Source organism: Prenolepis imparis, unplaced genomic scaffold (assembly GCF_030444845.1).
Source record: "Prenolepis imparis isolate NDT839.2.m4 unplaced genomic scaffold, iyPreImpa1.0 SCAF_4, whole genome shotgun sequence".
Classification (NCBI taxonomy): domain Eukaryota; kingdom Metazoa; phylum Arthropoda; class Insecta; order Hymenoptera; family Formicidae; genus Prenolepis; species Prenolepis imparis.
Window position 1 is genome coordinate 18,569,948 of NW_028141162.1, and position 27,941 is coordinate 18,597,888.

Here is a 27,941-nt window from a genome sequence, read left to right on the forward strand (position 1 = left end):
AAGATTATCGAAAACTGAATAATTTATAAGATATTTTGTATTTTATGTCAAAAATGTTAATGTTAAAATGTAAAATATCTCGTGAACCGTTCGATTTTTGACTATCTTACCCTTATAATTTTTATGCAGAATGTTACAAGGAATCTATTTACATAAAATATTTAGGGTAATTCAATTTTAAAAAATCAAGTTGACTTTAAAATAACCTTGAAAACCGTCTTCTACAAACATTTCTATAACATCAACTTATCTCCACCTTGAAATACTGCAACTTTTATTTGAAATATTTTTTTTCTAGAAACAATATTTTTGGAGATAAAAATTTGTAACGCTTTATTTTGAACGTCCGGTATATAATATAGTATATATATATATATTATTTATAATTATATATTTATAGTATATATACTATAATATGGTAGATATACTGTATATAAAATAATAAATATACATATATTTATAATATATATACATTATAAATATGTACTATATATACTATATACTATACCATAAGTACATACTGTATACATATATGTAAATAAATATATTTATGTAATAAATACATATATATATATATATATATATATATACATTATATGAGAGAGATACTATATAGTATATATATACTATAATATGTATACTATTTACACTACAAATATATATACTATAGTATACAGTGTATTTTCGCTTGTGAATGCTAGGAATCAATTTGATTGAACGGTCGCGCTCTCGCATAGTTTCTCTCCTTATCCTCCATACCGGACTCGCATCGAGAATGCACAGTCGTTTATGCGCGGTTAAAACTGCCACACACAGTACGTGTGTGATCCAGTGACCTATAATTATAATGATGCATCATCGCAGAGCTAACAATTAAAAAAAAATAATATTTGACATTTAAATTTTTTTTTGTCCTTAATAAAAAAGTGCGTCACGGACTATAAATTTCTTTTATAGTCGTAAATTTATATATTTTATATTTGTCGATATATTTTTCTTTTTTACACACAAAAATCTTTGATAATAGTACTTTGATAATACGGAAGACAATTTAATATTAACGAAGTTATGACGTTATATAAAATATTACGATTGACGAAAAATACACAAGATTTTATTTTTGAAATTCATATTAATTAGGAACTAAAAAGAAATCATTTAAATTTCCTTATTAAAAAGTAACGGAAGTCAAATTTTTTTCTTATGCGAATAGAAATACGTTATATCATCGTGCCGTGTATTCTTTTGGAAATTGAGGTCATTTGTTCTTAGCTTTTAATATACATTGAGAGATAACAAAAAAAGAGATATATATAAAAAGTCAATTAAGTAGCTTTTAAAAGTATAAAAAGTCAATTGACTCCAATTTAAACAAACTTCAGATCAAACTATCTTTATTCATAGAAAGATAGTTGTAGAATTTTTATATTTGATTATTTTTAACAATGTTAAAAAGTTAAAATTATTACACTGTGGTGTGGTCTAATATAATTAAAAATTGGTTCAGTGAAATAGATTCTGATTGCTTTGTTTAGTGATGCAATAATCCGTCTCGCAATGATATGTAAAAAATTTAAATGATATAGTTGTCTAATTAAATTGATTAAGTGTAACAGTTGATAACGTAAGTGATGACTAGTTGTTAATATCCGAACACAATCTATTGCCAATCATGATTTTTCATTAACGGACTAATGATATACCGAATTTTTTATAATTCTGTAATTTATAAATGTAATTATTTTTATAATTTGTTCTACATTTTTTATTCTGTAATATATTTTTTAAATAACTATTTTTTAATGAAAAACTGTTACCAACAGGAACATAAACATAATCTAATTAGCATTATTGCACGATTTTTTTACCGTTAACGCTCCTGCATACTCGATTGCCAAGTCCGTGGCCGGTATTCATAGTCGGTTCTTATATTTAAGACTGTCTTAAGTACAATCTTAAGATGTGATTAACCAATCACAGAGCCGTATTTGCATCTTAAGACATTACTTAAGACGGCTTGAAATAAGAACGGACTATGAATACCGGCCTAAGAAATTTTAGCGTGTGTTTTCTCGCCTCTGACGTCACGATTTCGACATGGTCGGAAAGGGGCCAGGAGCCTTAAGATGGTCTTGAAATAAGAACGGACTATATGAATACCGGCCCGTAAAATTTGTACGACAGCGCCACATTTGGCAAAACTATAAACTATAAAGCGTGAAAATGACATAAATTATTCTTGCGACTTACAGCGTCATTTATCATTTTAATGCAGTGTTTCTATTTTTAAAATAATTGTTATAATGTTAAAATATACCGAAGACTCTCATTTTGTTATAATTTAATATGTAAAAGCAAATATTTATTTTATTTCGATACCTGTCAAACAGCGGATTTTCGTCCTTGATTAGGCTCAATTCAATTCGACATATAAATATTATTTATTGCTTGCCCAAACAAAAGGAGAGTTTTCGGTATATTTTACAAGTCGATTCTATCGGTTACAAACCCTATTTTATTGAAAAACATTTTTATTTTAGCGTAAGTCGCAAGAATTTTCATGGTATATTTCTCGCTTCTGACGTCATCAATTCAAGATGGCTGCAGTGAGTATGCAGGAGCCTTAAAGTGATAATTGTATTTTTAAGTAATGAAGAAGATTTCTTATTTAAATCAAAATATGAGGTTCCTATATATACATATATAAGACAGCCTCTCACACAGTAAGTGTTTTCTTTATATTATTTATAATATAATTTTTTTTATATTAGTTATAATATAAAGAAAGTTAATGAAATTATTTAAGGTTCCTGGATCTTCGCCGCGGCCATGTTTGATTGTGACGTCAGAGGCGAGAAAGACACGCTGAAAATTCTTAGATGCCATTTTTTAATGAAAAGATATTTCGATTAAACACTATTTCAGATGGCTTTAGCACACTTTTAAAATACCCCGAAAACTATTCTTTTCCCTTGACAGTCAATCAACAACCGTAAAATGATCGTGATGTCAGACTTTGTCATGCGGAATGACTGCACATGTGCAAAGACCAGATGTACTGGACCTCATATTACAGTCATTTTACAGCTGTTGATTAATTATAAAGGGAAAGGGATAGTTTTCGAAGTATTTTAAGAGTGTGCTAAAGCCATCTGAAGTGCTGTTTCATCGAAATATCTTTTTATTTCGAAATAGCATCTAAAAATTTTTTCTCGCGAGGCGTGTGTTTTCTCGCCTCTGACGTCACAATTCCAACATGGTCGGCGAAGAGCCAGGAACCTTAATATTTGCTCTTCTCCTTTTTTCAATTTTAAAAGCGCTTTCATTAAATAACTTCATTAAAGAAATTTTCATAAAAAATTTCGACATAAATAAATTTTTATAAAAATTAATTTATACACACACGCACGTGCGCACGCGTTATATATATATATGTATGTGTGTGTATATATGTGTATATGTGTGCGTGTACATAGCAGTCTACGCTACATATTATATGTTTGATAAAAATATAGAAATTAATATTTTATCGGTTATATAAGATAAAACCTTCGCATATATATATATAATATACGTATATGTTAAGAATTTTTTTATTAAGTTAGTCGAATAAACTTTTTCTGCCAACTTAAAAATATTGCATATACGCATTTCATCTTCTACAGTTTTTAAGATGTAGTTGAGTTCAAATTCACACTAGTTTGTGTTAAGTTAAATTTTACAGTTGTGATCACACAGTTTCCACTTGACCCTTTCTACGCGATTTAGATTCTTGTCCTTGCGGAGACGTGAAAGATGTTTCCTCGGAGTGTTTTCTAATCATAGGTGAAGATTCATTGTTGTTCGAGCAAGCGGCGCCCTGACTGTCTCTTCTTTCCAAACACACATGTGCTGCGTTCAGTCCGTTAGACGTTAGGGAAGCTTTGCGGATACGCATATCCTCCAAAGGAATCTCCTCGCTTCGCGGCCTTGGCATCTTAGGCGAGCTGTCTCTAGATCGCAAGCCGTTTTCATGAACCTTCTCGCTCGAGCTGGCGTCGTCGCGTTTGGAACTTGGCGATGTCGCTGGTCTAACATTTTCTCTACGCATTTGCGCGGCGAATCCAGGAACTTTGTTTACCATAAACATCGGCCTCGCTTGTTCCTTTTGCGGTCTTTGACCACGTCCGACGATACCTGAAAGAATTCGATTTAAATTCGACTTTTGCTCCAAAAAATTTCTGCCTTACCAATCTTTTCCTCTTCGATTTTATACTCACGTTCGTGTCGTAAACCACGCAAGGCATAATTGGGCGGTGTCGGACAATGAGGTACGCTTGTTGGAATGTCTAGCAATCTTGCAATTTGATTCATCTTTTTTTGTCTAGCTTTTATTCGTCCCTTCGTCAGCCTGAATCATTCGAGACACAAATTCAAGTTTGACGATTAAATAATGCGATAAAGTTTGCTGTAAAATAAAACCGACCTCTGTTTGGCGGCCATGCATCGAATGTGGTCGTCGAAAATAAATTTAGCCGATAACAATGGTATACGATTGCCCGTACTGCTGTTCAACGGTTTATAAATTGTCAGATGCAGACATCTGGAATCATCCTTGTCGCCGGCCACATCAATGTCTTGTAAGAAACCGACCAGTTTTGCGACACCCCATCCAAGTTTGCTGGTGTCAGGTTCTACCAGAATCAATTGCACAACGTCGATGACTAAGAATCGGCGAATTTTCTGACCGTCTTTCCATACGACGGTACACGCGATCAAATCGCTATTATCTGCAAGGAAAGTTAATAAATCTCTGCACTATTTATCTATATTGAGAATGACAAAAATATACTGTGTATCAAACATTGCAATAATTGTGTATGCATGCGTGCAATATATTTTATACATTCTCGCTTTTCGAGCAATTAATCATGTCTCGCGAGACAAATAATTCTTACTTAGATCAAGAACGTTGTTAACTTGCACGCAATTAACAGGATTGGTCAGAGGCAATTGAGTCTCTGATTCCATATTGAGCGCCAGAGCTAGTTCTCTTATCAGGAAGAAAACTCTTATCGCGCGTCGTGCTCTTTCCACCTGCAATAACGTTATTTTCTAAAGTTTTATGCGTATATAATTTATTTAGAAAAAGAAAAAATATGCATGCCCGTTCTTCCTCCACTTGTACCTACCTCACCGCACGGTAATCTCTTACTAAATTCAATGCCAGTCATAGGTGTGCCTGTAGGAGGCAATAAAATATTGCTATCCATCATCAGCCACTCGACATTCAACGGTCGCTTTTGTATTTCGCTATACTCATCCTCAAACATGTCCAAGAAAATATCTTCGCTCTAATAAATAAAATTAATATCGATTTTTATCAAAACAGCATTTACACAAGAGTATCTATAGTTAGTGCGTAATTATAGTACATATACTATACTCTTATATACAATAATATAGTGTATATATTAGTATAGTATATATACAATATACTATAGTATACTATAATATATGTATATACTATACTATAGTGTATGTAGTATAGTATACCATATATGTATACATACATACTATAATATAGTGTATATAATTAGTATAGTATTTATAGTTATATAGTTGTAATATTTTCTGACAATTTTGACCTTGTAAAAGTTTTTGAGCAAAGATGTGCTTTGTTCCTTCGCCGCTTCAATGGCTGCCAGATGCGACTCTCGTAATAAGCATTGTCCTTCGGATACCATCAGTTGTGTTAATAGTTTAATGGTTAACTCCAATGTAATAAGCCTCACTCTGGTGTCTATGTATACAAAACGACAAATGTTAATGTTATTCTTTTGATGAAAAACACAGAAGCTGCTATATAATATAGAGTATATTATAATAATAATTGACATATAGAATAATTAACAAACTCACTGGTCTGACAGCTCAAAGTTATAATATGAATCAATCTATCCATGAGCAATTCATTATATGAATTTTTTATAGCTGTATTATTATGGAACGGAGACAAGATTATATCCAGAGTTTTACGACTTATACCCTTTGCAAATAAATAAAAATCGATTTATTATTATTATTATGTAAAACATATTTGGAAAAATATAGGATACACATATATAGAGTGATTTATTATAATCTTAACAGATAAAAATTATGTTCTCCTCAAAACCCTACAACGTTTTGCCTGATACATTTTTTTCTAAAACCCCATGATTTCCAAATATATGCCTGTTGAGATCAAAATGAATTATCCTGTATATCTCTATTTTTATATACAATACTTACTCGATTATTAGCTAATGCGTATAGTAAGCAAAGGGCGAATAATGCAGCATAATCGTTTTCCGCGCATAATAAAGCGCTAATTATTGTTTCTAGAAATGGCTTCTTCCCCAAGGATTCGAATACGTCACTCTGACTTTGATGAGGTGTCAAGGGACTCTCCAATGCCAAGCGTTGCTCTTTCTCCTCATCCGTCACATTCAACTGCTTGATTTCCTCTAAACCTTCTTCGTGTGGAATGTTTCTATTTAATGGCGTATTCACAAGAGCAGAGATATTCGCTGTCGGAGCAGAAGACGCATCGGAAGACGTACTTGGATGATTATTAAATTCTTGTGAATCGTCAGTCGAAGTTTGCACGGTCAATTCTTTCACGTTTCTCGCATCGCTCTCTTCATTTGCTCCAGGTTCCTCGGAAATTGATAGCGTTTCAATGCTTAGAGTTTCCGGCGATTTTTCCAATGACGTTGCTTTTGATAGTGTAAAAGACTTATTCGACGTTATATCCTGAAGCTTCTCCAAAACTCTATTTGTTCCAGTTTGAATTGTCTCCAAGTCAGACATAAGCATTATGACTGCCAATGTATGTACAAGGGGTCCATGTGAGACTATCAAAAAGACTTGACAGAGTAAGAAAAGCGCTACCACAACGCTGACGTGTTTTCGTTCATCCTTTTTAAAAAAAAAAAGACGAGTTATTTATTGCTATATAAAAATTGGAAGATAAAAAAAAGATTTAATCTTTTCCTACCTGAATTTGGCACGAAACATTCTTGTACTTCATCAGAGAATAAACATATAACGGGACTAATAGCTTGTATAATAAGTGTTCTGATAAAACCTTATTCAAGTCTGGTATATTCAGGGATAAAATGTCATTTAAATAATGCAGATGATCCAAATGTTCCGCAACTAAATCCGACAGTCTGTTTTTACTCTGATGACTGGAAGTGAATATACTTTATTGATAAAATGAAGCAAAAGTATGCTTATTTATGTAATATGGACACACTTACTCGGCATCATTTCGAACGCAAGTGTCCAGTTCTATGATATGGTCACCAATGAAATATACAAGATTGCTGAAGTACGGTGCAGCTGTACGATCCCTTATGAAAGCTAGCATGGATGCATCCTCGACGCGATACACGTTCAATGTCAAAGTTCTCACAGCTATGCGTACCATACCTTCCGAATGATTGAAGAACTTAATTGCTTCCGTGTACAGTGGAAAATCATTGGTGTGCTAATAACAGAATAAACTTGTCACAAATTTATCAATGATTAATGGATTTTAGTATAATTTCAATACGCCCGCGTATATACAGGGAGTCCAATTTTAATCGACCATCCCTAAAAACTTTTTTATTTTTGATTGTACAACAAAATGTTTCAAACAAAAATTGTTTGATTTGAAGGGGGACAGAAGATGCACTACTGACTTTGTTCTGAAGGGCGTTTTTCAAGGTCAATCAAAAGTCATTTAAAAGTCATTTGTTTTTTTAAATGGTACTATAATTTTTTTATATAAATCGATTCCTCGTAATTTTTGCCATAAAAAGTTATAAAAGTAAGATAGCCAAAAAATGAATAGTTTACGAGATCTTTTATATCTAAATTTGATACTAATGATACATAAACTATGTAATATCTCGTAAAATATTCATGTTTTGACGATCTCACCGCAATACTTTCATGCATAAAATAATGAAAGGAATCTGCTGGTGTAAAGAAAACACATAGCAGTTTGTAAGAAAAAATATGTAATCGATTTATATATAAAAAAATTGTAGTAGTTCCATTTAAAAAAACATAAATAACCTTCAAATGACCTTGAAAAACGCTCTTCAGAAAAAAGTCAGTAGCGCCATCTTCTGTCCTCCTTCAAATCAAACAATTTTTGTTTGAAACATTTTGTTGTACAATCAAAAATAAAGTGTTTGAGGGTGGATCGATTAAAATTGGATAACCTGTATAAAAAAAGCGCACATACACAACTTATAATATTATATACAATATTATATACACAAACACACATCACTTTAAAAAAAACTCATTCAACAGATGCCACTAATTAATTAACCACAAAATAATTAAAAGACAGACACAGAGAATCATTATGTATACCTCGTTTACCTCATTATAAAAGAAATGAATAGTATGTGCATTTAATTTTAAACTCAGTGTTTTGAGAAAACTAATATAGTACGCCATTACTTCCTCATCGCTAAAGTCGAATTTATGCACTATTATGCTGTTTACATGATTATTACTCAATAAATAATCTGAAAAAAGCGAGAAATTTTAACATATATTTTAATCTCATCATTCGATATATAGAAGAGAGATTGAATTTTATTATACACTCACATAAAGATGTCTCGTTGCGTATGTTTTCAAATAAAATATTTAACGTCTGAAGCAATTGAACACATACATAGCTTCCACATTTTTGTTTCATAATACGCAAAAAGAATGAAAGCATGTTTTTCTCCAGAAAAAAGCTGCAAATATATATTTTTGTATATTTTGCATCATTAACATTTAATTATTACAACTTAAAAAGGATTGTTAAATTTATTATTAATAAAATAATAGATTTTTCATATAAGGATACTCTCTAATTTTTTTTGAAACCCACAGAAAGGATATCCTTATATTAAAAATTTATTATTTTATTAATAAGTGTCCCACATTTTTAAAAATATACTTAAATATATATTTAAAAAATGAACAATTTTTTTCCAGCATATTTGACGTCGAAATAACAAAAAGAATATGAACTTGAAGAATCTCAGAGCGAGATCCTAGAAAATTTATCTTGTTGTTTCTACTCAGGTAGCAACAACAGTCATTTTGACATAATTTAACATCAAAATGACTACGTTTACTATCTAGATACTTACTCGAATACACTGCTATCATTTTGATCACCCCATATGAGAATCTCAGCTATCGAACGTAGAGTTTCGACCAGTAAACCTCTGTTGTTCTCAGACACGGTCTGATTTTTCGACAAGACGTTGTATAAGTATCTGATAAAATAAAATATAACAGATAAATATATAAGATATGTGGTTTGTGTCTCTTTTCAGTAACATAATAGTAAGAACTCATCATCGATTATCCTCCACTTACTTGAGGTGCTCCGGTGAATGGGGATTTTTAGGCTTCCAAAGCCCTCCACCGAACCAACTTCGACTTCGAAACATTTTTTTCAATTATCTCAAACGCTAAAAGATATGCCTCACATTTTTTTTTTTTTTAAGGATTCTCTTTAATGGGTGTCGTAGACTGATTAGTTATTTTTCGGTTTTTTCTTTGACACCTCCGCTTCCCTTTGTCTTTACTTAGGTCTAAGTGACCTCGTGTGCGATTTTTGCTTTGTAATGGATAATTTTGTCGAGATATAAGACTTACATTTTTTGTATTACATTGTATATTCAAGGTTAGGATTTTAATCCTTCGTACGAGTGATTTTTTTTCTTATCGCGATTCAACTTGCATTCATTGGTCCTTGTATTATTATATTGTTGGCACTTTGATCTCGCTCTTTTCAATCAAACTGAAATGAATTTTACACGAGGCAATAATAATCCAGTTTGAAATTCAACTTTCAATACAAGATAGAAATACGATTTAGGTTAGATTAGATTAGAGTTAGGTTAGGTGAGGTTAGGTTAAGTAAGGTTAGGTTAAAATCTCAGGTGAGAATTGGTGAGAATCGAATTATTTTGATCCCATGTAAATATTAAATATAACAAACAATAGAGAATGATATAAACATAAATAATAATATAAATAAAGAAAATTATTTATTTTAAAATTATATATATATTATTTATAAATAATTTTAATTTTTACAAACTACACTAATTTACAAAAAATAGAACATTTTCAAGAGGAAATTTTAAAAAATTATTTAATTTTGAAAAAGAATAATTTTTTGTCGAGACTATAATACAAAATTTTAATAAATGCTATAACATCCGTCATTAATAAAAATGTTGCTCTGGAGTTAAGTTTTCTTATTTTTAATTAGAAATGGAAATTTTCTTCTATTAAGTATTATACCGGGTGTCCCATTTTAAAGGACCCACTCAAATATCTCAGAAACACTGCGTTAAATCAAAAAATGTTTCCTACAAAAGTTGTAGGGTTTCGAGGGGGACATAACATAGTAATATTCATATGACCTTGGGCGGCGTCTCCAAGGTCAAGTGAAGGTGAGAATAAATTTTTTAAATGGAAACCCATATTTTTTATTATAACATCTTTTTCTACTAATTAATTTGAACAACTTTTATCTGAAGCATTTTTTTATTTTCTTCAAAATTCACCTTCTCACCTTCAAATTCTCACCTTCACTTGACCTTGGAGATGCCGCCCAAGGTCAAATGAATATTACTATGTTATGTCCCCCTCGAAACCTTACAACTTTTGTAGGAAACATTTTTCGATTTAACGCAGTGTTTCTGACAATGAGATATTTGAGTGGGTCCTTTAAAATGGGACACCTGGTATATTATTATATATTTCTGATATCATTCTGGTATAGTGAACGAAGAAATCTGCATCAATTTTAAGCTCTTTCACAAAAGTTGAAAAATCACTCGTTAATAGAAAATACTAAAGATGATAAGAATGTTGCTCCAGAACTAGAGATTTCCTTATACCCTGTACTTTTGATTAGCAATATGCTAAATCCATATTTAGCTTATATATTGTATTTTTTTAATAGTTGTAAGATAATTTGAATAATGTTGTATATGTTGAATAATTTGGATATGTTGTAGATAATTTGGAATAAATTGTTGACAATGAAAGTACTGGAACTCTATAGCGGCATTGGAGGAATGCATTATGCACTCCGTGGTATGTATAATTATAAATATTATGATTTGAGAAATTTAAGAATTAGAGTAAGCTTATATTGTTACAGAAAGTGGAGTTGTGGCAGAAGTTGTTGCAGCAATTGATATAAATCCTATTGCAAATGCTGTCTATTGTCACAACTTTCCAGATACTATTCTTATGAATAGAAATATCGAGTCTCTTAACACACGGGAACTGAACAAATTGGATTTTAATGCTATATTTATGAGTCCACCGTGTCAACCTTTCACTAGATTAGGATTAAAGAAAGATACTCTTGACAACAGAGCTTGTTCTTTGTTGCACATTTTAAACTTGATACCGGAATTAAAAAGCTTAAGATATATTTTACTTGAGAATGTTAAAGGTTTCGAAGTATCTCAAATGAGGTACAAATTAGTACATTGTATGGAAATTTGTGGCTATATTTATAGAGAATTAATATTAAGCCCATGTCAATTTGGTATACCAAACAGTAGGAACAGATATTATTTATTGGCAAAAAGAAAGAGTTTGAAATTTTGTTTCAAACAGCCCTCGCTAAAAAATGATGATTTACCTTCTGAGCTATTAAAGTTACTGCCAAAAAGTAAGCACTCTATGTTAGCAGAGAAGAATGGCAAAATTAATAGCAAATCTGGCAGAATGTGCTACACATTAGACAATATTTTAGAAAACGTTGAAGAATCTAAATATTTATTGCCCTCAAAATTATTACAAAAGAGAGCGTGGGTATTAGATATACGAACATCTGAGAACAATGGTTCTTGTTGCTTCACCAAAGGATATGGTCATTATGCAGAAGGTACAGGATCTGTGTATTGTCCATTTGCAGATGAAATAATTAAATTCAAATATAGCGAAGCTGGTAATCGGGAGAATAATTCAGACAAACAAGTACAACTCTTATCAGATTTGAAACTTAGATTCTTCTCGCCCAAAGAAGTGTGTAGATTAATGTGTTTTCCAGAAGATTTTGATTTTCCAAAGCATATTACGGATAGACAAAAGTACAGGTTGCTAGGAAATTCAGTCAATGTTCATGTAATTAGCAGATTAATACTTTTATTACATATTGAAAATGAAACTATATGAAAATTGCTAAAATTACATCTTCTATTTTTTATCTATCAATTCGACCTTACTAATACTAATTTCTTATATACAGGGTGTTAAAAAATTAGACCGACAAATTGTGAAGGGAAATAGAAGCCTTAAAACAATTAAACAATTTTTGTTAATTTTCTGTATGAAGTTTTGTTAGATTAAAATACTATATGGTATAAAATAGGAATTTATACTACATGGTATAAAATAGGAATTTATACTGCATGATATAAAATAGGAATTTATACTATATGGTATAAAATAGGAGTATTCCTCCATTAACTTTAATATAAAAGTGACAAATTGAAAAGTCACAAACTTATATTTCATATCATGTAATATTAAAACTAAACATTGTAGAGAAAATTACTATTAACAAAAAATATTTATTTTGAAGTCTTCTTTCTCCCTTCAAAGTTTGTCAGTCTAATTTTTTAACACTCTGTATATATATATATATATATATATATATATATATATATATAAAGTATGTTCTTTTATATTTATATATACATTTTAAAAGAATATAACATTATTTCTATTTAAAAAAATGACGTAAATTATATAACATTCTAAATTTTTATTTAGAATGCCATATATCTATTATTTTTATTGAATAAATGAATTGAAGATGTGCAACCTAAAGCCTCCTCTCCTACAAATAAAACTTTCTAAAATCTAACAAGAATTAGCACAAACGCGTTACAACATTAAAATATTTATCAAATTCCATTATACATTTAAATTTTATATGGTTTCCAAGTCTGGTGGAATAATAATTTTCTTTTCTTGGGCAAATTTTTTCAGTGCTTGATACTTTGAATGCCAAGACTCTACCTCCTCCCTCATACGATTATTGTCCTCTTGCATAGCTTCCATATCTCGATATTCTTGAGTCTTTTCAGATTCTAATTCATCTTTCTGTTCAATACGTTTTATACGACAGCTAGCTGCATATCCTCTATTCTTCAGCGTACGTCTTCGCTGCTTCATACGCACAATTTCTTCTCTGGATAGTCCACGTAATTTTAATTGTCTGTTCAAATCTCGTACTGATATTGTAACAAGTTCATCGTCGCTGATGTCCAGACACGGACCAGGTGACAATGGATCCTATATTAATAAGAAAATATAAAACAACCATTATTTGATGAAATCTCAACATTTTTGTATAAAATGTTAACGAAACCGTTTGTCTCTCTCATTTGCACACGATGAAATTATCTATTAATATATTTAATCAATATGCATGTGTATGTAATAGGAACTTTTTAGCTTTGCCAATGTTGAAATTTGTGAAATATTAAATTCGAAATTGTGAAATTCAAATTTATGTCATTATTTTTATATATGATTCTAAATTTGAAATCATTATCTCTGCACACAAAAGTCGTATACGAGTTCGAGAATTTAGCGTCCACAAAATAAGATGCGCTACCCATCGTGCGATATGGACTGCATGACATACCATTTTTATCGATCTTTTTCCATCCATGGTCATTTCCGATTCGGTAGTTTTTCACGCTCGAGAATAAAATAGTCTCGAAAACGCCCGAATTCCTCTGTCTTTTGCACTTTCCCAATAAATATGCTTAGTCATTCTCGTCGACCAGAAAGATGTACTCGCCATTCTCGTCAATACAAGAATACAAGCACCATTCCAAAAACATCATCCTAGATATTTTATAGACACCCTGTATATATTTATACAAGAGGAGGCATTTAAATTGAAACATGGACGTATATTAAATAGAGCAAAAAATAAAAATAAATGTTTCAGACAAAAGTTATAGGAATTTTAAAAAAGACATGTAGTGATGTTATTTGATCTTCGGGTGACTTTTAAGTTAAAAAATTAGAACTATTTACCCATTAAAAAATATGTTAACTTTTATTTCACCTTAACATCCCCGAATTTTCGGGATTTTAATTAAAAATTCTTTATTCGATTGCATCACATTTTGGCCATATTCAGGATTCAACAGTTGGACAATATTATTAGATTTTCCGATGTCATTCGACGCTAATTGGCTGGATTTGAAAGTAGAAAAACGAGAAAAACCAATCACGTTCGATTGCTACTTAGCGGTTGAGCCTGCTGGAATGTGGCCGCTGCTTCTATTGCTAGATATTTTCTATTTCCTGTTCCTATTGCCTGTTTTCTATTTTATTTGGGCTGCTTTCGCGAGAAAATCAAAATGATCCTGATTAAAATGATCCTGTGCTGTGATTGGTCAAATCTGAAATTTCACTGAATTTCATTGAAATTGAACTGAATGAAATTCAGTGAAATTTCAGATTTGACCAATCACAGCACAGGATTATTTTAATCTGGGGTGCTTTCGCGAGAAAATCAAAATAATCCAGATTAAAATGATTCTGTGCTGTGATTGGTCAAATCTGAAATTTTACTGGCCTAGTTTACATCGAGCACTTGATACGCATATCAAGTAGTGAATTTGAGCTGATCAGCCAATAACTGAACCAATGTACTAGTTATTTACTATTTGATACGCGTATCAAGTGCACGATGTAAACTAAGGTCACTGAATTTCATTGAAATTGGACTGAATGAAATTCAGTGAAATTTCAGATTTGACCAATCACAGCACAGGGGTTCGATTCTTGAATTTATTCGCAAGAGAAACGTATGCGCAAATTCGGCTCTTACAGAAAAGTTGCAAGTTGATTGGCTAAAAGCCATGCGATAGCCAATCAACTTGCAACTTTTCTGTAAGAGCCGAATTTGCGTATACGTTTCTCTTGCGAATGAATTCAAGAATCGAGTCCCAGGATCATTTTAATTTTCTCGCGAAAGCAGCTTTAAATGAAATTCAGTAAAATTTCAGATTTGACCAATCACAGCGCAGGATCATTTTAATCCTGGATCATTTGATTTTGTCGCGAAAGCAGCCCGTTACGCTGGGTCCACAATAGGTGATTTAAGCCCTAAGCCTTAAGAAATTGACCAATCACAGTCGAGTTTTCTCCTCATACTTGACTGCGATTGATCAATTTCTTAAGGGTGCCGTCACATGGGGCGTAACTTGCGTAAGCGTAACCAGCGGATCGCCAATCACCGAGTTATTCCGATAGAGCCCTTCGTCGAGCTCTATCGGAATAACTCGGTGATTGGCGATCCGCTGGTTACGCTTACGCAAGTTACGCCCCATGTGACGGCACCCTTAGACTCCATATATGCGGCGGACTCCGGCAAATGCTGCGGTGACCAATCAAGAGCCAGGCGCAAGTCGGATTCCGGCAAGCGCCGGCATGTCGCACCGCACTTGCGTTGAGATCAAAATATTTTAATTTTTCCGCACTACCGCACGTCATTCGGTTAAAGTCGAGAACCATCGGTGATTTTCGGTATTAGCAGTGAAGGAATATAGCTTTTGTTAGGTTATATTGTACAAAACAAACATGGAATTCAACGATGAAAATCCAAGTATGGAATATAATTCCGAGGACGTTAATGAACTTATAATTCATTACGTTAGAAGCCGCCCGGAATTATGGAATTTTAGAGACAAACAATATAGAGACAACGGTTTAAAAAAAAAATTGTGGTGTGAAGTGGCGCAGGAACTTAATGTGACTGGTATGTATTGTTTGAAAAACATTTCTAGCATCTCTATAAAAAAATTTATAGTGTTAACAATAATAAAATTATGATAAATTTGAACAGATGAACATTTGTGAAGAACCGATGGAGAAATCTTCGAGATCAGTATATAAAAGAGAAAAAAAAAATCTGTAACAAAAAGTGGGCAAGCAGCTGTTAATTTTTCTCCGTGGCCACTTATGGCAAGCTTGAATTTTTTATCAGATTCAGTGGAACCTCGCCAGTAAGTTTTACTATTTTCAAATGTAAAGTTATTATGATGATTTTGTTAGAGTTAATAGCAAGGTAAGGTCTTCATTCATTTTTATGGGCCTATTCTGTAACCTTTAATTATGTATCTTTGCGCAGCTATTCCATGATACAAAAAAACCTGCGCAGTGATGCATAACAACATTGTTAAAAGTTACAGAATAGGCCCCTTAATTTTATATTTATTATTATTATTTTATGTCTACTATTGTCACTTGAATTAAATGTTTATATAAATAAGATATAAATTCTATATTAAATAAAATATAATAAATTATTAGTATAATTAGTAAATTAATATTATTAGTAAAATTAATATTGAATGTTCATATATTAAAATTAAACCATTAATGTTAATAACAAATAATTATACATTTTAAAAAGGAAAAATTGTTTATTTATTTATTTTAGATTATACAATCTATAAATGTATACCACAGTATGATTATTTTATTTGAAAACATTCGCATCTTCGATTTCCGTACGTGGCGTGGCGCTAAACTCTGCCGCGTATATAGAGTCGCCTTTCCGCATGCGTTTGCCGGAGTCCGCCTAGTCCGCCGCATATATGAAGTCTTAGCATCAGAGCCTTCACCAAAGACTGTTTTTCGTAGTGTTGTGACATGAAAGAAGCGAATTTCACCCAAGGCAGTGATTGTTTTGCATTGAGATTAGTCCAACTCGTTCGTAAAACTCTTCTTCGGCGCCATCGTGCTCGTTTGATGTTCGCGCCAAAAGCTTGTTGTGCTCGCGCCGGCTCCGTACTGTACACTAATTGGCTGCTGTCGCTGTCGCGAAAATAGAACTCAGCCTAAACGACAACAGCGAACAGCAATCGCGAGCTGTTGCGCTCTGATTGGTCGACGCACGACAGTAACCGCAACTGCGACAGCGACCGCCAACAGTAATCGCTAGTGTGATACGGCCTTTATGCGTTATGCAAAAGTCTGTGCTCTGGCCTTTACAATACATATGTGTCTTTGGCGCTCTCGCCATTTTTAAAAGGAGCCCGACGATCAGCCGTTGCAGCCGTTGTCTGTTCGCGATACGCCATTGATGGAGATCGTGAATGTTAAGAGAGCGGTGGGACGGGTGGGAGGGTGGTAAAGTGCGCGGTAAGGGTAACGCGACGATGGTGGATGCGTAGGTGCGTGCGACGTTTTGGGTTCGTTCGTCGTTGTGATTTCGGCGATTTCTTCAGGATTGCAGGATCGACGAAGAAATAAGAAGAGATAGGAAGACGCGGCGGGGGGCGCCGCGAGCTATTCGTTCGATTCATGGGCGTGTTTTATTCCGTCGTCGTGTACGTGAAGAAGACTCCGTAGAGATTTCGGGTGCTGAAGACGACACGAGAAATTTGCGATTCGTTCGCAAGCATGATATTTATGATGTAAACAATAGAAACGCGGGCAGAGGAGGAGAATCTCTCTCTCTCGAAGGGTAGGGTAGGGTTCGCCTTTCGAGGTCGAGGGTTCAGGAGTCATCGAGAAAAACCCTGAAGAGAAGGCGAGAGCAAGTTATAGTTATACCTTTGAGAAGTCGGTCTTGCGTCTTATTTTTATTCGTGTGATATTAAAATCCAAGGAAACAAGCATGTCGAGCATGCCACAAATGTCCAGCGGACTCAGCAAGCTGAAGAAGAAACACTTTCGGGTGAAACATCAGAAGGTTAAGCTGTTTCGCGCGAACGAGCCGCTACTCAGCGTGTTTATGTGGGGTGTTAATCACACGGTAAGTGTGCGATTGCGATTATACTTTTTTTTTTTTTTTATCCCTCCAAGTTCTGGATTCTGGCTTGCGCGCCCCCAACAATTTATGCGATGGCAACGCCCCCGCATATATATATATATATATATATATATATATTTATATATATTTATAATATATATACATATATATATAATATATAATTTTAAAAAATTAAATATATATATATAATACATATACACGCACAAAAAATATATGTATATACATTAAATTTAGCCATTATTTATTAGTTCAAAATTAAAAAATTTAAGTTAAAACATTAAATAAAAAAAAAATATATATATATATGTATATATATAATGTATATTTAGTGTATGATTTAATTACATATTTAATAAAAATTTTATAAAAATAATATTTAATAAAAATATTTTATTATTTAGAAGTCTTTTTACTCGCGTTTTTGGCTCTTATTAGCGCATTTATTATCTATATTTATATATGTATGTATGTAGCCATTTTTCTATTTCTATTCTATTGCATTTATTCTTGTTCAGCGAGTCATTGCGTCATCAATTGTCAAATGAACATCGCACGAAATTGATACGTTCTATATCAATGATTCATTTAAATTCAAATTATAATTATGTCCATACCTTTTTTAATTTAGTTCACAACTTGATTGTGTGTATGTATATAGATATTTGGCAAGATTTATTTTAAACTTATTAATTTGTATTTTTCTATCGTGTCTTTATTTAAATAGATTGTTTTATTTCAATACTGATATTTGAACTGAATTCATTACGTTTAATCTCTCGAAAGTAAGATAACTCTATGCTTATATGTTTGCTGCATTGCAGATAAACGAACTTAGTCACGTTAACATTCCAGTAATGCTCTTGCCAGACGATTTTAGAGCTTATAGCAAGTTGAAAGTGGATAACCATCTTTTCAACAAGTAAGTTCTCTGCTATATTATTATCTGAGATTGCGTGTAATATACGAGGTAATATATCGAGTCAATTTATTTCGACTGAAGTGAAAATATAATACATCTCTAATATTAGAAAAATATTTTTATGCATAAACTATTTTTTGCAGAGAAAACATGCCCTCCCACTTCAAGATAAAAGAATACTGTCCGTTAGTCTTTAGAAATTTGCGAGAGAGATTTGGAATAGATGATTTGGATTACAAGGAATCAATGACGAGGTAAATATTCTTGTGCTTGATTATTATCTGATGATGTTTTATATGTAACGCAAGTATGTACAATATGCAGGGTGGGTCATTTTAATGTCCCGACCTAAATATCTTTTCTCCTATGCTTTGATATAAGACAGTGATAGTCATATTGTTTACAGATGGTGTCCCTTTCGAAATATTCATTAATTATGTTTGTGGAACACTAATAGTTCAGAGTTAAAAAATTGTGTAACTTGGAAAAAAATCAAGGAACTCTTAACTAATACATACAGTTAAATTTTTACAACTTTTCTAAAAAGAAAAAATGGTTTTATTAAAAAAAAGTGACGATTATTTTTCGAAAGTGATGCCATTTGTAAACATTTTTTTAATAAAAGGCGTAGGAAAAAAGATACTTAGGGTGGGACATTAAAATGCCCTGAAGAAACTGTCATGCGCTTTTCAAAATTCAGCCTATTTTTTTTGCTCAATGGCTGATATTATTGTTCGTCGTAAATGGATGGATAGAGAGAGATCTCCAGAGGCTATCGATGGCTTTGTAATGTATTATAACAATTTTGATGTGTTAGATGTCGGGTGTTTAATCCTTCGCGAGCAAAGCAGCATTCGGATTTGGTTGAAGGAATAGGCAGAAGGATCCGTCAATTGGTTCGGCGCTCCGCTACCACTCCAATGATTACCCTTTACCCTCCTTCTGCCTCCTCGCCCAATTCAATTTCGAACAAACCGCTGCATACCTGCAGTATTAAATCAAAACGCCTGAGGTTAGCAAAACGTGATTTTGCCACACTGTGCGTTTTTTCGTTATTTCTAACGTAAAATTAAAGATCCTCTTTCGGAAATCAGCATAACTAAGCGTAACAATTCATTAATACTTTAATAATCATTCGAGCATTTGGTTTAAAACACTTTATATAAGTGAAGCTGCCTAATGCTGCAAGTTTTCTCGATTTAAAGCATGATGAGAGAGTGTCTATTGTATATATTATTACTGTTGTTATTAAAATATAGTTTAATAAGATAACAAAGATAATAAATAAATGAAGCGCCTTATATATCGACGGCGATAAGGCTAGTAATGATGACTCTATTATGGTAATTTTTTTGATTATAATAATAATAGTAATAATAATAGATAATAGATTATAATAATAGTAATAAAAACATCAAAGATGAAAACAATGTGTTAACTGTAATGATTTATAATTAATCAATATTTATTCTCGCCTTTTAGTATAATTAATTATGTAACTGAACAATTTGCTTCACATGATATTTATATTCATCGGATACTAAACAAAATACCTCCGATTGTCTAATATTCCTCTTGACAAGGATTTATTTTTTTGTACTTGCCACACAATCATGCTCTTATTTAGCTCTGTACCAGCAGTTCTCATTCGACTTGAACTATTGTTTGATTTTCTCAACCTACAATCCGATAGCTTATGTTCCTTTTCTTCTTTTTTTTTTCTCTTCTTTTTCCAGATCGCAGCCAGTACTTGACGATTCATCTGGGAAGAGTGGTGCAAAGTTTTATCAGTCTTATGACAAATTGTTTATAATTAAAACGTTGACGAGCGAGGAAGTAGAGAGGATGCATTCCTTCTTGAAGCACTATCATCCCGTAAGTATAATTAAGAAAATATATAGAGATATATTAGTAAGTATATTAGAAATTTAAAGCTATATCACTACGTATGTGGATTTCTAGTATATTGTCGAGCGACATGGAAAGACATTATTGCCGCAATATCTGGGAATGTACCGATTGACCGTCGACGGCGTCGAGCATTACGTGGTCGCCATAAGGAATGTGTTTTCGAATCACTTGACAACGCACAAAAAGTTTGACCTAAAGGGATCGACGGTGGATCGAGAGGCATCCGACAAGGAGAAGGAAAAGGATCTTCCTACTTATAAGGATAACGATTTTGTGAAGGAGGGTATGAAGATTTACATTGGAGAAGAGGCAAAAACTAAGCTAATAGAAACGTTAACCGCCGATGTAGATGTAAGTATTTATATGCACAAGTGTGTACAGCATTTATCGGGATGTTAATTTCCTGGAAAAATTGTGGGAAAACCGATTGTCAGAGATTTTTTTTTTACCTTGAAAAATCCAAGAATTCTCATGGAATTTTTTTACAATTACAAGATTTAAGTAGACATTTTTTATGTAACTGTATAAATTTTGATAAAGTTATACCTAAGTAATGTATGTGTTACTTTAAGAGTTATCGAGATATAAGACTTTGGTCTGAATTTGTAAAGAAATTTACCATCGAAGAGCTATCTTTGAGCTAAATCTGTTTATAGTTCTTGACGAGATTACATTTGATGGATTACTCTTTGCTACTTGGCTTGCACGATTGCGCGCGTGCTGAACAAGAAAGCAGAGAACGCGCGGAGAGAGAGGACGATGAGGATAATCATGAAGAGGAAGACGACAGCGAGTCCGGTAGCGGACTAGAGTCTCGAGGTCCAATGGGAGAGTAAGATGAGATGTTTCTTTCACTTATTTTTTTACAACGATGCAGCAGCTCTGTATCCGTGTGTTTTCTGAATCATCTTCATCTTTTACTCATCTGATGACTGACTTTGCAGCCGTTTGTGGGGCTGGAGCGGCGTCGGCCATGCAGTCACCAGCATTGCAACCCCTCCCGAGTCACCGCACGCTGCATTGATGCGCGACACCAGTTTGCAGTACGAAGATGCGATAATACCGGAGCTAGATATCTATGCCATTCCTAGTAAAGAAGGTACTTATAATAATTTTATTCACTTCAACTTACAGTCAAAAAGCGGGACTTGGTTTACAATTATCACTTACCTTCACTCATACTACGCATTCTCATTCATCCTTTGATCCATACTCTTTCCTTATTATCTAACCTACTTATATCCAGTGTTTGCTGTTATCTAAATAAAATTATATAGATGATCATCTAGATGAAATTTTGGCGTTATCTTTATATAGATTATCTTTATATAGATAATAAAAATATGTAAATTATCTATATCTGTATCTTAGATGAAAAAAAAGTGTTATCTTTACTAAATTATCTAGAATAATATTTAGATAATTTGGTTTAAACGATAAAAAATAAATAAAAGTATGAATATATTTTTATATCTCTTTTATAATCTACTTTTTTTTATAACTGTGTTTACATAAGCGGTTTTAAAAATAATATTATCTGGAATTTATCTAGATGAATCGCCATATAATTTTATCTTTTATCTAGATATATTTAAAACAAAATTATCTTTATCTTATTTAAGATGAATTGACATATTTTCATCTCATCTTTATCTAGCTAATTTTAAAATCATCTGAGCACAACACTGCTTATATCTAATTCTTAAACTTATTTTATAGTGTTTTTATCTTTATTCCTAATCACAATCGTATTTCTACAAAATTTTCACTCCTCTCTCCTTTCCTCATATCTATCTCTATTGCTTCTCCCTTTTTCTTTACTGTTCCCTTCAAAATTTCCACAATATTTCCTCTTTTTCATTATGTAACTCCTCATTCTTTAATCTCCTTATCATATCTTCCTCACTATTTCCTAGCTTATCAAACCATCCTTTTGTTATTTTATTCTCTAACAAAATGATTCAAGTTATCCCACCACCCATAATCATAGAATACACATTTCTTTTCCTTTTCCTCTAACCAATATTTATTCTCCTCCATGTTTCCACATCTCATTCTCGCTAAAGCTATGATACCTTTACCATTTCTGCATTTATCTAAATTTTCTTTTTCCATATATCTTAGAATTCTCTTTTCCACAATTATCTTTCCATACTTTTTATTGTACTTTGCCTGTAAAGAAGGTACTTTTCCTCAAAATAAGCGAGTATTTTGGATATTTTTATCGAATGCAGCATGATAAAAGACAAATGCTCACCTCTCTTGCTCTTGTTCTGTCAGGTGCTCCCACAAAGGAGATTTATTTCTTGGCCATAATAGACGTGCTTACGCATTACGGTGTACGTAAGCAAGCAGCGAAAGCGGCCAAAACCGTCAAGTATGGTGCTAATGTCGACGGTATATCTACCTGTGATCCAGAACAATATGGCAAACGATTCATAGAGTTCATGAGTAAAGCCATAGAGTAAAAGGTATTATTAAAAAAAATGAAATTACGATGATATTATGTGTACTATATTATGTTGGAGTGAAATCGAGTTTATATCATAAGAGAGTCAATAGAGATCGATCGTCTCCGTTCATTTTACTTTTGTTGATATCAGATTATCATCTCAAAGTAGAACCTTCACTCACAATCAAAACGTGCATTTTTCGCGAATATCACTATCGGAATTGCTTATTGTTATTCTACGATCAGCGAGATAATCTAACTATCTCGCTCGATTGTTACTTATTATGTCTTTAATCGGTCTTCATGCCAATCACATCGTCTTGATCGATTTTCCGAAGTTTTTCTGACATTTCTCTACATTTTTTCCAAGATAAAATAATGCTTAATCGTGCATAGAATTATTACACGTAATTGTGCAAGGATTTGCATCACAGCCTCCTCTTTTCTCTGTCCACTGCTCTTTTTTTTGCACGTCGCACGTGATTTGAAGAAGACGATACTAAATCCAACCAACAATTTTGAATTCGAATGGAAAATGCTGTCCGACAAAGATTAAAAAGTCATTAAAAAGTTTCAAGTCGCACCAATGCTTATATCTGTTGTGTGATAGCCCATAATATCTCATAAAGATATAGATATATTAACAATTATGTTCTTTTTCGCCGACCAACTAATGAGCTATATTATTTATAACAAATATCTAGTTTGATGTTGCAATAAATCTTGACCAAGCAGCACTATTGGCGCTTGCCAATTATAGAACTGCCCGGATTTTTGCCTAAACGTCTCGTCTAATAAGATGTAATTTTAATAGCTCGAAGCTACATGAATGTCTACTGTTTCGCTGAAGTTGTAATCAGTAGTGTATATGTGTATGTGGACACACATACGTGTCTGTACGTACATATGCATCTCCAAATCATCACGAATAAATGTTACATTTTGTAGATATAGATTATCGCAAATTGATGCGACGCTTCATTCGAATAGCCAGCCCCGGTTACTGTAGAAAAAATATGGCGATTCGCGTTAAATAGTATCTTGTATGATACATAAACTCTCTTTGATATCTGTTCCGATAATTAGATGATCAATATCATGACTTATATTTCGAAAAAAAAAAATAAATAAAATACAAAAAATATAATATATTCGTATGTTTCAAAAATACATAAGCACATCATAAAAACTCTTGTACAATAATAGTTGTTTGTCAAAGATTTCACGTGAATCTTTAATTTCACATTTTTTATTATTTGTAAATTTATAATTTAAGTGAAAAATTTTTAAATAATATTTGATGTGAAAATTGAGCAATTTTTATGTGAAAGGACAAAAGAAATGCACAATGCATGAGATAATATTTTTAAATAATCTATTTTGTGTGTGCGTGTGTGTGTGTATGTGTATGTGTATATGTATAAAGTTTGTCAAAGCCAATTGTATAAACACGTGCAAAACATTAATTTTCTAGTAATTAATATATCTAGTCTTGATAATTGGTATATAATTTTATATATTTTATCGTTTTTTTTTAATTATACATTGAGACTGGCAGGTGTGATAGATGAAAGGAGGAGGGGATATATTACTGTATATTTTACAAGATACTTTAGGTTTAGAAAATAGATTTTTTATATGATTATCAATTATATTGTCAAGGTAATGCAATTAAAACTTGTTGTCAACAAGTGAAATTTGATAGATGTGAATGAAGAATATCCATCTATCAGTTTCTTTTTGGATGTGACGATAAATTTCTATTCACATTCAAAATTAAATTTTATCGGTACACAAAAAAAATGTTTTTGTGCAGCTTCGTTATATGTGTAAAATAATATTGCAGTTTTTTTGTTTGTTTTTTGTTTTCTTTAGTTTATCATCTCAACATGTACAGAGTTCATCTTTCACCTTATATATTAGTATTATAATATACAATTACTTTGGAACAAAAAGCGTCAAATGTTATTCTATGGCTTGAAAGTAAAAACAAAATAAATTGTTATTTCTAATATGTGAAATATTTAGCCTTATATCTCTGACATATAACATCAGTTGCATAAATTCCAAAGTATCAATCAATGTGAAAAGCATGAAACTAAAAAAAAATCTCAAGTACGTCTGTTAAATAAATTACAAGATAATTATAAACAACGAAACAGTGTTCGCCGACTTTGCGATTGTTTTACAAGTTATTATAGTTTTAGTTATTATAGTACTTAGGGAAGCTTTTGACAATGTATGTACATGAGACTTACATAGATGCTAAACTGTTTTCCAGGTTTATCTGTCCATTACGTCGTTTTGCTGCAGTTGGAGATATCTGCTTTAGACATTCTATATCGTTAAATACAATCTGTGCTCCTCCTCCACACGTTGGCAATATATCAGCCTACAATATACAAGGATACAATGTATACTGTGTCTTAAAAAAAAAAAAAGTGGTGTAGCAAAGTTTATACCTTATATAACTTGGTTTCGAGCTCGCCGTCCGTATTTTGTTCTTGCGCGTAAAGACAGTACTTGGCAGATTTCACTGCAAAGTTGTTTGGATTCGTCAACTTTCGGACGACTTGTTTATGAGGCTGTATTTGCGGCTGGAAGATTGTACCAGTTGGAACCATTCCAACGGGATGATGATTTATCCATCTGTCTGCGTTTTGCGATCGCCGATATCTCGGATTCACTATTGGAATCTTATCAGTGGTGAAATGCAAGTCGAGGTCAGTTTTAATCTGTTATTTGGTATACAGCGATTAGACACGTAGAGCATTATTGAAGAATATGAATTACTCTTTTAGTATTTAGATTTTTTAGCTGGATTCTACTTACAGGGGTACCTCGCAAACTCGAAAATTTTGATTTTGAGGAAACTACACATAGAAGGGATAAATATATGAATTTAGGGCGTAACTATTCGTTACAAATTTCTAACTTCAACTATATAAATATCCCTTCTACATATAAATATCCCTTCTACATATGTGTAAAGTTTCATCAAAATCAGAATTTTCGGGTTTGCGAGGTTCCCTTGTTTAGACACACTACCTTCACTCTTGTATCTGATTTGGATTTGTTATTAGTTGCAATTTCAGTTGACGCAATCTTAGTGGAACATGATGGGGAATCAGTGTGCATAGTTCGGATTGATTCTTCTGCGATCTCGCTTCGTGAAGGCGAAGATTCTTCTTTGGATGCGATCGAAATTGATTCTTTCGCGATTTTTCGCTGAATATCATCGCTGAGATTGATTCTTGAGCGAGAGGGCGATGTCTGCTGGCTGCGATGGCTCTTGGAAACTTGAGAATCGATGGACACGGCAGGTTCTTCCTTGGATATTATCGGGATTGATTCCTCCGTGATCTGCGTTCTCGTATTCGACGCTATCAGTGACATACTTTCACAAGTGGACGACAATATTTGTTTCACCAATCTTAATTCGTCATCTTTCTTTCTGATGTAGCTCTAAAAAAGATATTTCAACGCTTGAAGATTAGAAAAAATGATTGTGGAATGTTTTGAAAGAATAATAAACACATTATAAATGTATATGTTTGTAAATTAAAGTTATACCGTTAATCGTTTATGTTGTTCGTATAGTTTCATATCTGATTCGTTGACTATTCTGTCGGTTTCTCTCTGCAGCTTCGAGTTGCATCTCTGCAGTATTCTTTGTTGGTCTATAGTGCATTCTTTCAGCTGTCTGTCGCTATTTCTCAACTGTAGAAATGAAATTGTATTAATGCACAAAAGTAACAGAGCGTAATAAGATTGTGTTTTGCAAAAACATGTTTACTTTCTGTTGCATACTCCTCATAACGTCGCAAGCGCTATTTAATTTATACAGCAAGCTATCAATTTGGTTTTGTAATTTACAAACACGGCCCTCTAATGTAGAGATCTGAAATATTTGTGACAACATGCACAACATACAATGTTAGCATATATTAAAGAAAGACATCGTATTATAATAAATTGATAGCATAATGTATTATTATTTCTCCGTGTCATATTGTCATAATATATAATTGTACCATCTTTTTCTGTTCGTTATTACAATATCTTAACGACACATTTTCACGTTCCAACTCCATTAATATGTTTCTAAAAGTGTTCTCTGGAAAGATAATTTTTCGTGTTAACTTCAAAATATATAATAAAGGAACGCTGTATATATAATATAACTTTAAAAGGAATATATATATATATATATATGAAATTATTTGTACGTTTTTTATGCACGTCTTTTCGTAATAGATTTCTCCTTTGAATATATGTCTCCAAGAATTGCATTAATTTCGCAGTTACTTGTTCATCTTCAGGGTTTGTCAGTTTTGTGCTTGGGAAAAAATCGCCCATTTTTTTGTCTGCAAATAGGAAAATTACGACAGATTAGGAAAGAAATATAAATATCGCTGATATGTGTGTATTAAATATAAACAGAGAAAGACTATAGAATACCTGTTATATACAATATTCGATAAATAATTGAATGTTAAATCTCTCTACAAAAGTTATTACAAGTTGAATCACGATATATACAATATAGTAGAAATATACACTATACAAATGCAGAAATATTTGAAATTAGCGCATGTTACGCTAATTAAGCATAATCATGCAGCAACAAAGTTATTAAAGATGATCAACTCGAGTAAATTTTCAAGTGACCTTGAAGGTAACTGAAGTTGATATTATCAACTGTGTTCTGGTTGTTTCAAAGATAATTCAGAGAGTGAATAAATTTTATATTTATATATCGTCATTTGAATCTCCGCTAAATA

At 32.3% G+C, this 27,941-nt stretch overlaps 5 protein-coding genes and 1 long non-coding RNA gene across 17 annotated transcripts; 3 read left to right on the plus strand and 3 right to left on the minus strand.

Annotated features, from left to right (window-relative positions):
* Positions 1 to 633: 633 nt before the first annotated feature.
* Positions 634 to 9,926, minus strand: Ema (C-type lectin domain containing ema). Of its 7 annotated transcripts, none has more exons than XM_083035581.1 (14): positions 9,409 to 9,926; positions 9,177 to 9,305; positions 8,641 to 8,774; positions 8,398 to 8,555; positions 7,287 to 7,516; positions 7,022 to 7,229; positions 6,274 to 6,942; positions 5,902 to 6,028; positions 5,628 to 5,782; positions 5,172 to 5,333; positions 4,938 to 5,094; positions 4,466 to 4,769; positions 4,260 to 4,390; positions 634 to 4,176 (listed from the first exon to the last, which is right to left on the minus strand). In XM_083035581.1, exons 1-14 carry the CDS (start codon positions 9,480 to 9,482, stop codon positions 3,731 to 3,733), a joined length of 3,084 nt encoding a protein of 1,027 aa, XP_082891707.1. In that variant the 5' UTR covers positions 9,483 to 9,926; the 3' UTR covers positions 634 to 3,730. The 7 variants fall into 7 exon arrangements, with proteins under 7 accessions (XP_082891707.1, XP_082891708.1, XP_082891710.1 ...); XM_083035582.1 differs by having other exon boundaries at positions 635 to 4,176; positions 8,407 to 8,555; XM_083035584.1 differs by having other exon boundaries at positions 635 to 4,176; positions 4,938 to 5,076.
* Positions 9,927 to 9,964: 38 nt separating this feature from the next.
* Mt2 (tRNA (cytosine(38)-C(5))-methyltransferase) lies at positions 9,965 to 12,248 on the plus strand. Of its 2 annotated transcripts, none has more exons than XM_083035589.1 (3): positions 9,965 to 9,987; positions 11,067 to 11,145; positions 11,213 to 12,248. In XM_083035589.1, exons 2-3 carry the CDS (start codon positions 11,091 to 11,093, stop codon positions 12,238 to 12,240), a joined length of 1,083 nt encoding a protein of 360 aa, XP_082891715.1. In that variant the 5' UTR covers positions 9,965 to 9,987; positions 11,067 to 11,090; the 3' UTR covers positions 12,241 to 12,248. The 2 variants fall into 2 exon arrangements, with proteins under 2 accessions (XP_082891715.1, XP_082891716.1); XM_083035590.1 differs by lacking the exon at positions 9,965 to 9,987 and adding an exon at positions 10,355 to 10,496.
* Positions 12,191 to 14,088, minus strand: Maf-s (MAF bZIP transcription factor K). Its single transcript, XM_083035591.1, has 2 exons — positions 13,721 to 14,088; positions 12,191 to 13,365 (listed from the first exon to the last, which is right to left on the minus strand). Exons 1-2 carry the CDS (start codon positions 13,751 to 13,753, stop codon positions 13,000 to 13,002), a joined length of 399 nt encoding a protein of 132 aa, XP_082891717.1. The 5' UTR covers positions 13,754 to 14,088; the 3' UTR covers positions 12,191 to 12,999.
* A 1,300-nt stretch (positions 14,089 to 15,388) lies between these two features.
* Positions 15,389 to 16,359, plus strand: LOC145935096 (uncharacterized). 2 transcript variants are annotated; one of them, XR_014425166.1, is made up of 3 exons: positions 15,389 to 15,853; positions 15,941 to 16,100; positions 16,226 to 16,357. It is a non-coding gene; the product is annotated as an uncharacterized LOC145935096 (long non-coding RNA). The 2 variants fall into 2 exon arrangements; XR_014425165.1 differs by having other exon boundaries at positions 15,941 to 16,359.
* Positions 16,360 to 17,158: 799 nt separating this feature from the next.
* Positions 17,159 to 25,577, plus strand: Pip4k (phosphatidylinositol 5-phosphate 4-kinase). 4 transcript variants are annotated; one of them, XM_083035554.1, is made up of 10 exons: positions 17,159 to 17,857; positions 18,697 to 18,794; positions 18,938 to 19,048; positions 19,612 to 19,806; positions 20,531 to 20,669; positions 20,757 to 21,056; positions 21,362 to 21,537; positions 21,650 to 21,804; positions 22,986 to 23,176; positions 25,033 to 25,134. In XM_083035554.1, exons 1-9 carry the CDS (start codon positions 17,720 to 17,722, stop codon positions 23,171 to 23,173), a joined length of 1,500 nt encoding a protein of 499 aa, XP_082891680.1. In that variant the 5' UTR covers positions 17,159 to 17,719; the 3' UTR covers positions 23,174 to 23,176; positions 25,033 to 25,134. The 4 variants fall into 4 exon arrangements, with proteins under 4 accessions (XP_082891680.1, XP_082891678.1, XP_082891679.1 ...); XM_083035552.1 differs by lacking the exon at positions 25,033 to 25,134 and adding an exon at positions 25,439 to 25,577 and having other exon boundaries at positions 17,160 to 17,857; XM_083035553.1 differs by lacking the exon at positions 25,033 to 25,134 and having other exon boundaries at positions 17,160 to 17,857; positions 22,986 to 25,013.
* Positions 25,412 to 27,720, minus strand: LOC145934800 (kinesin-like protein KIF23). Its single transcript, XM_083035557.1, has 8 exons — positions 27,619 to 27,720; positions 27,387 to 27,524; positions 27,192 to 27,274; positions 26,954 to 27,058; positions 26,731 to 26,877; positions 26,206 to 26,622; positions 25,620 to 25,892; positions 25,412 to 25,549 (listed from the first exon to the last, which is right to left on the minus strand). The coding sequence occupies exons 2-8, from the start codon at positions 27,514 to 27,516 to the stop codon at positions 25,412 to 25,414; spliced, it is 1,293 nt and encodes a 430-aa protein (XP_082891683.1). The 5' UTR covers positions 27,517 to 27,524; positions 27,619 to 27,720.
* Between the last annotated feature and the right edge of the window lie 221 nt (positions 27,721 to 27,941).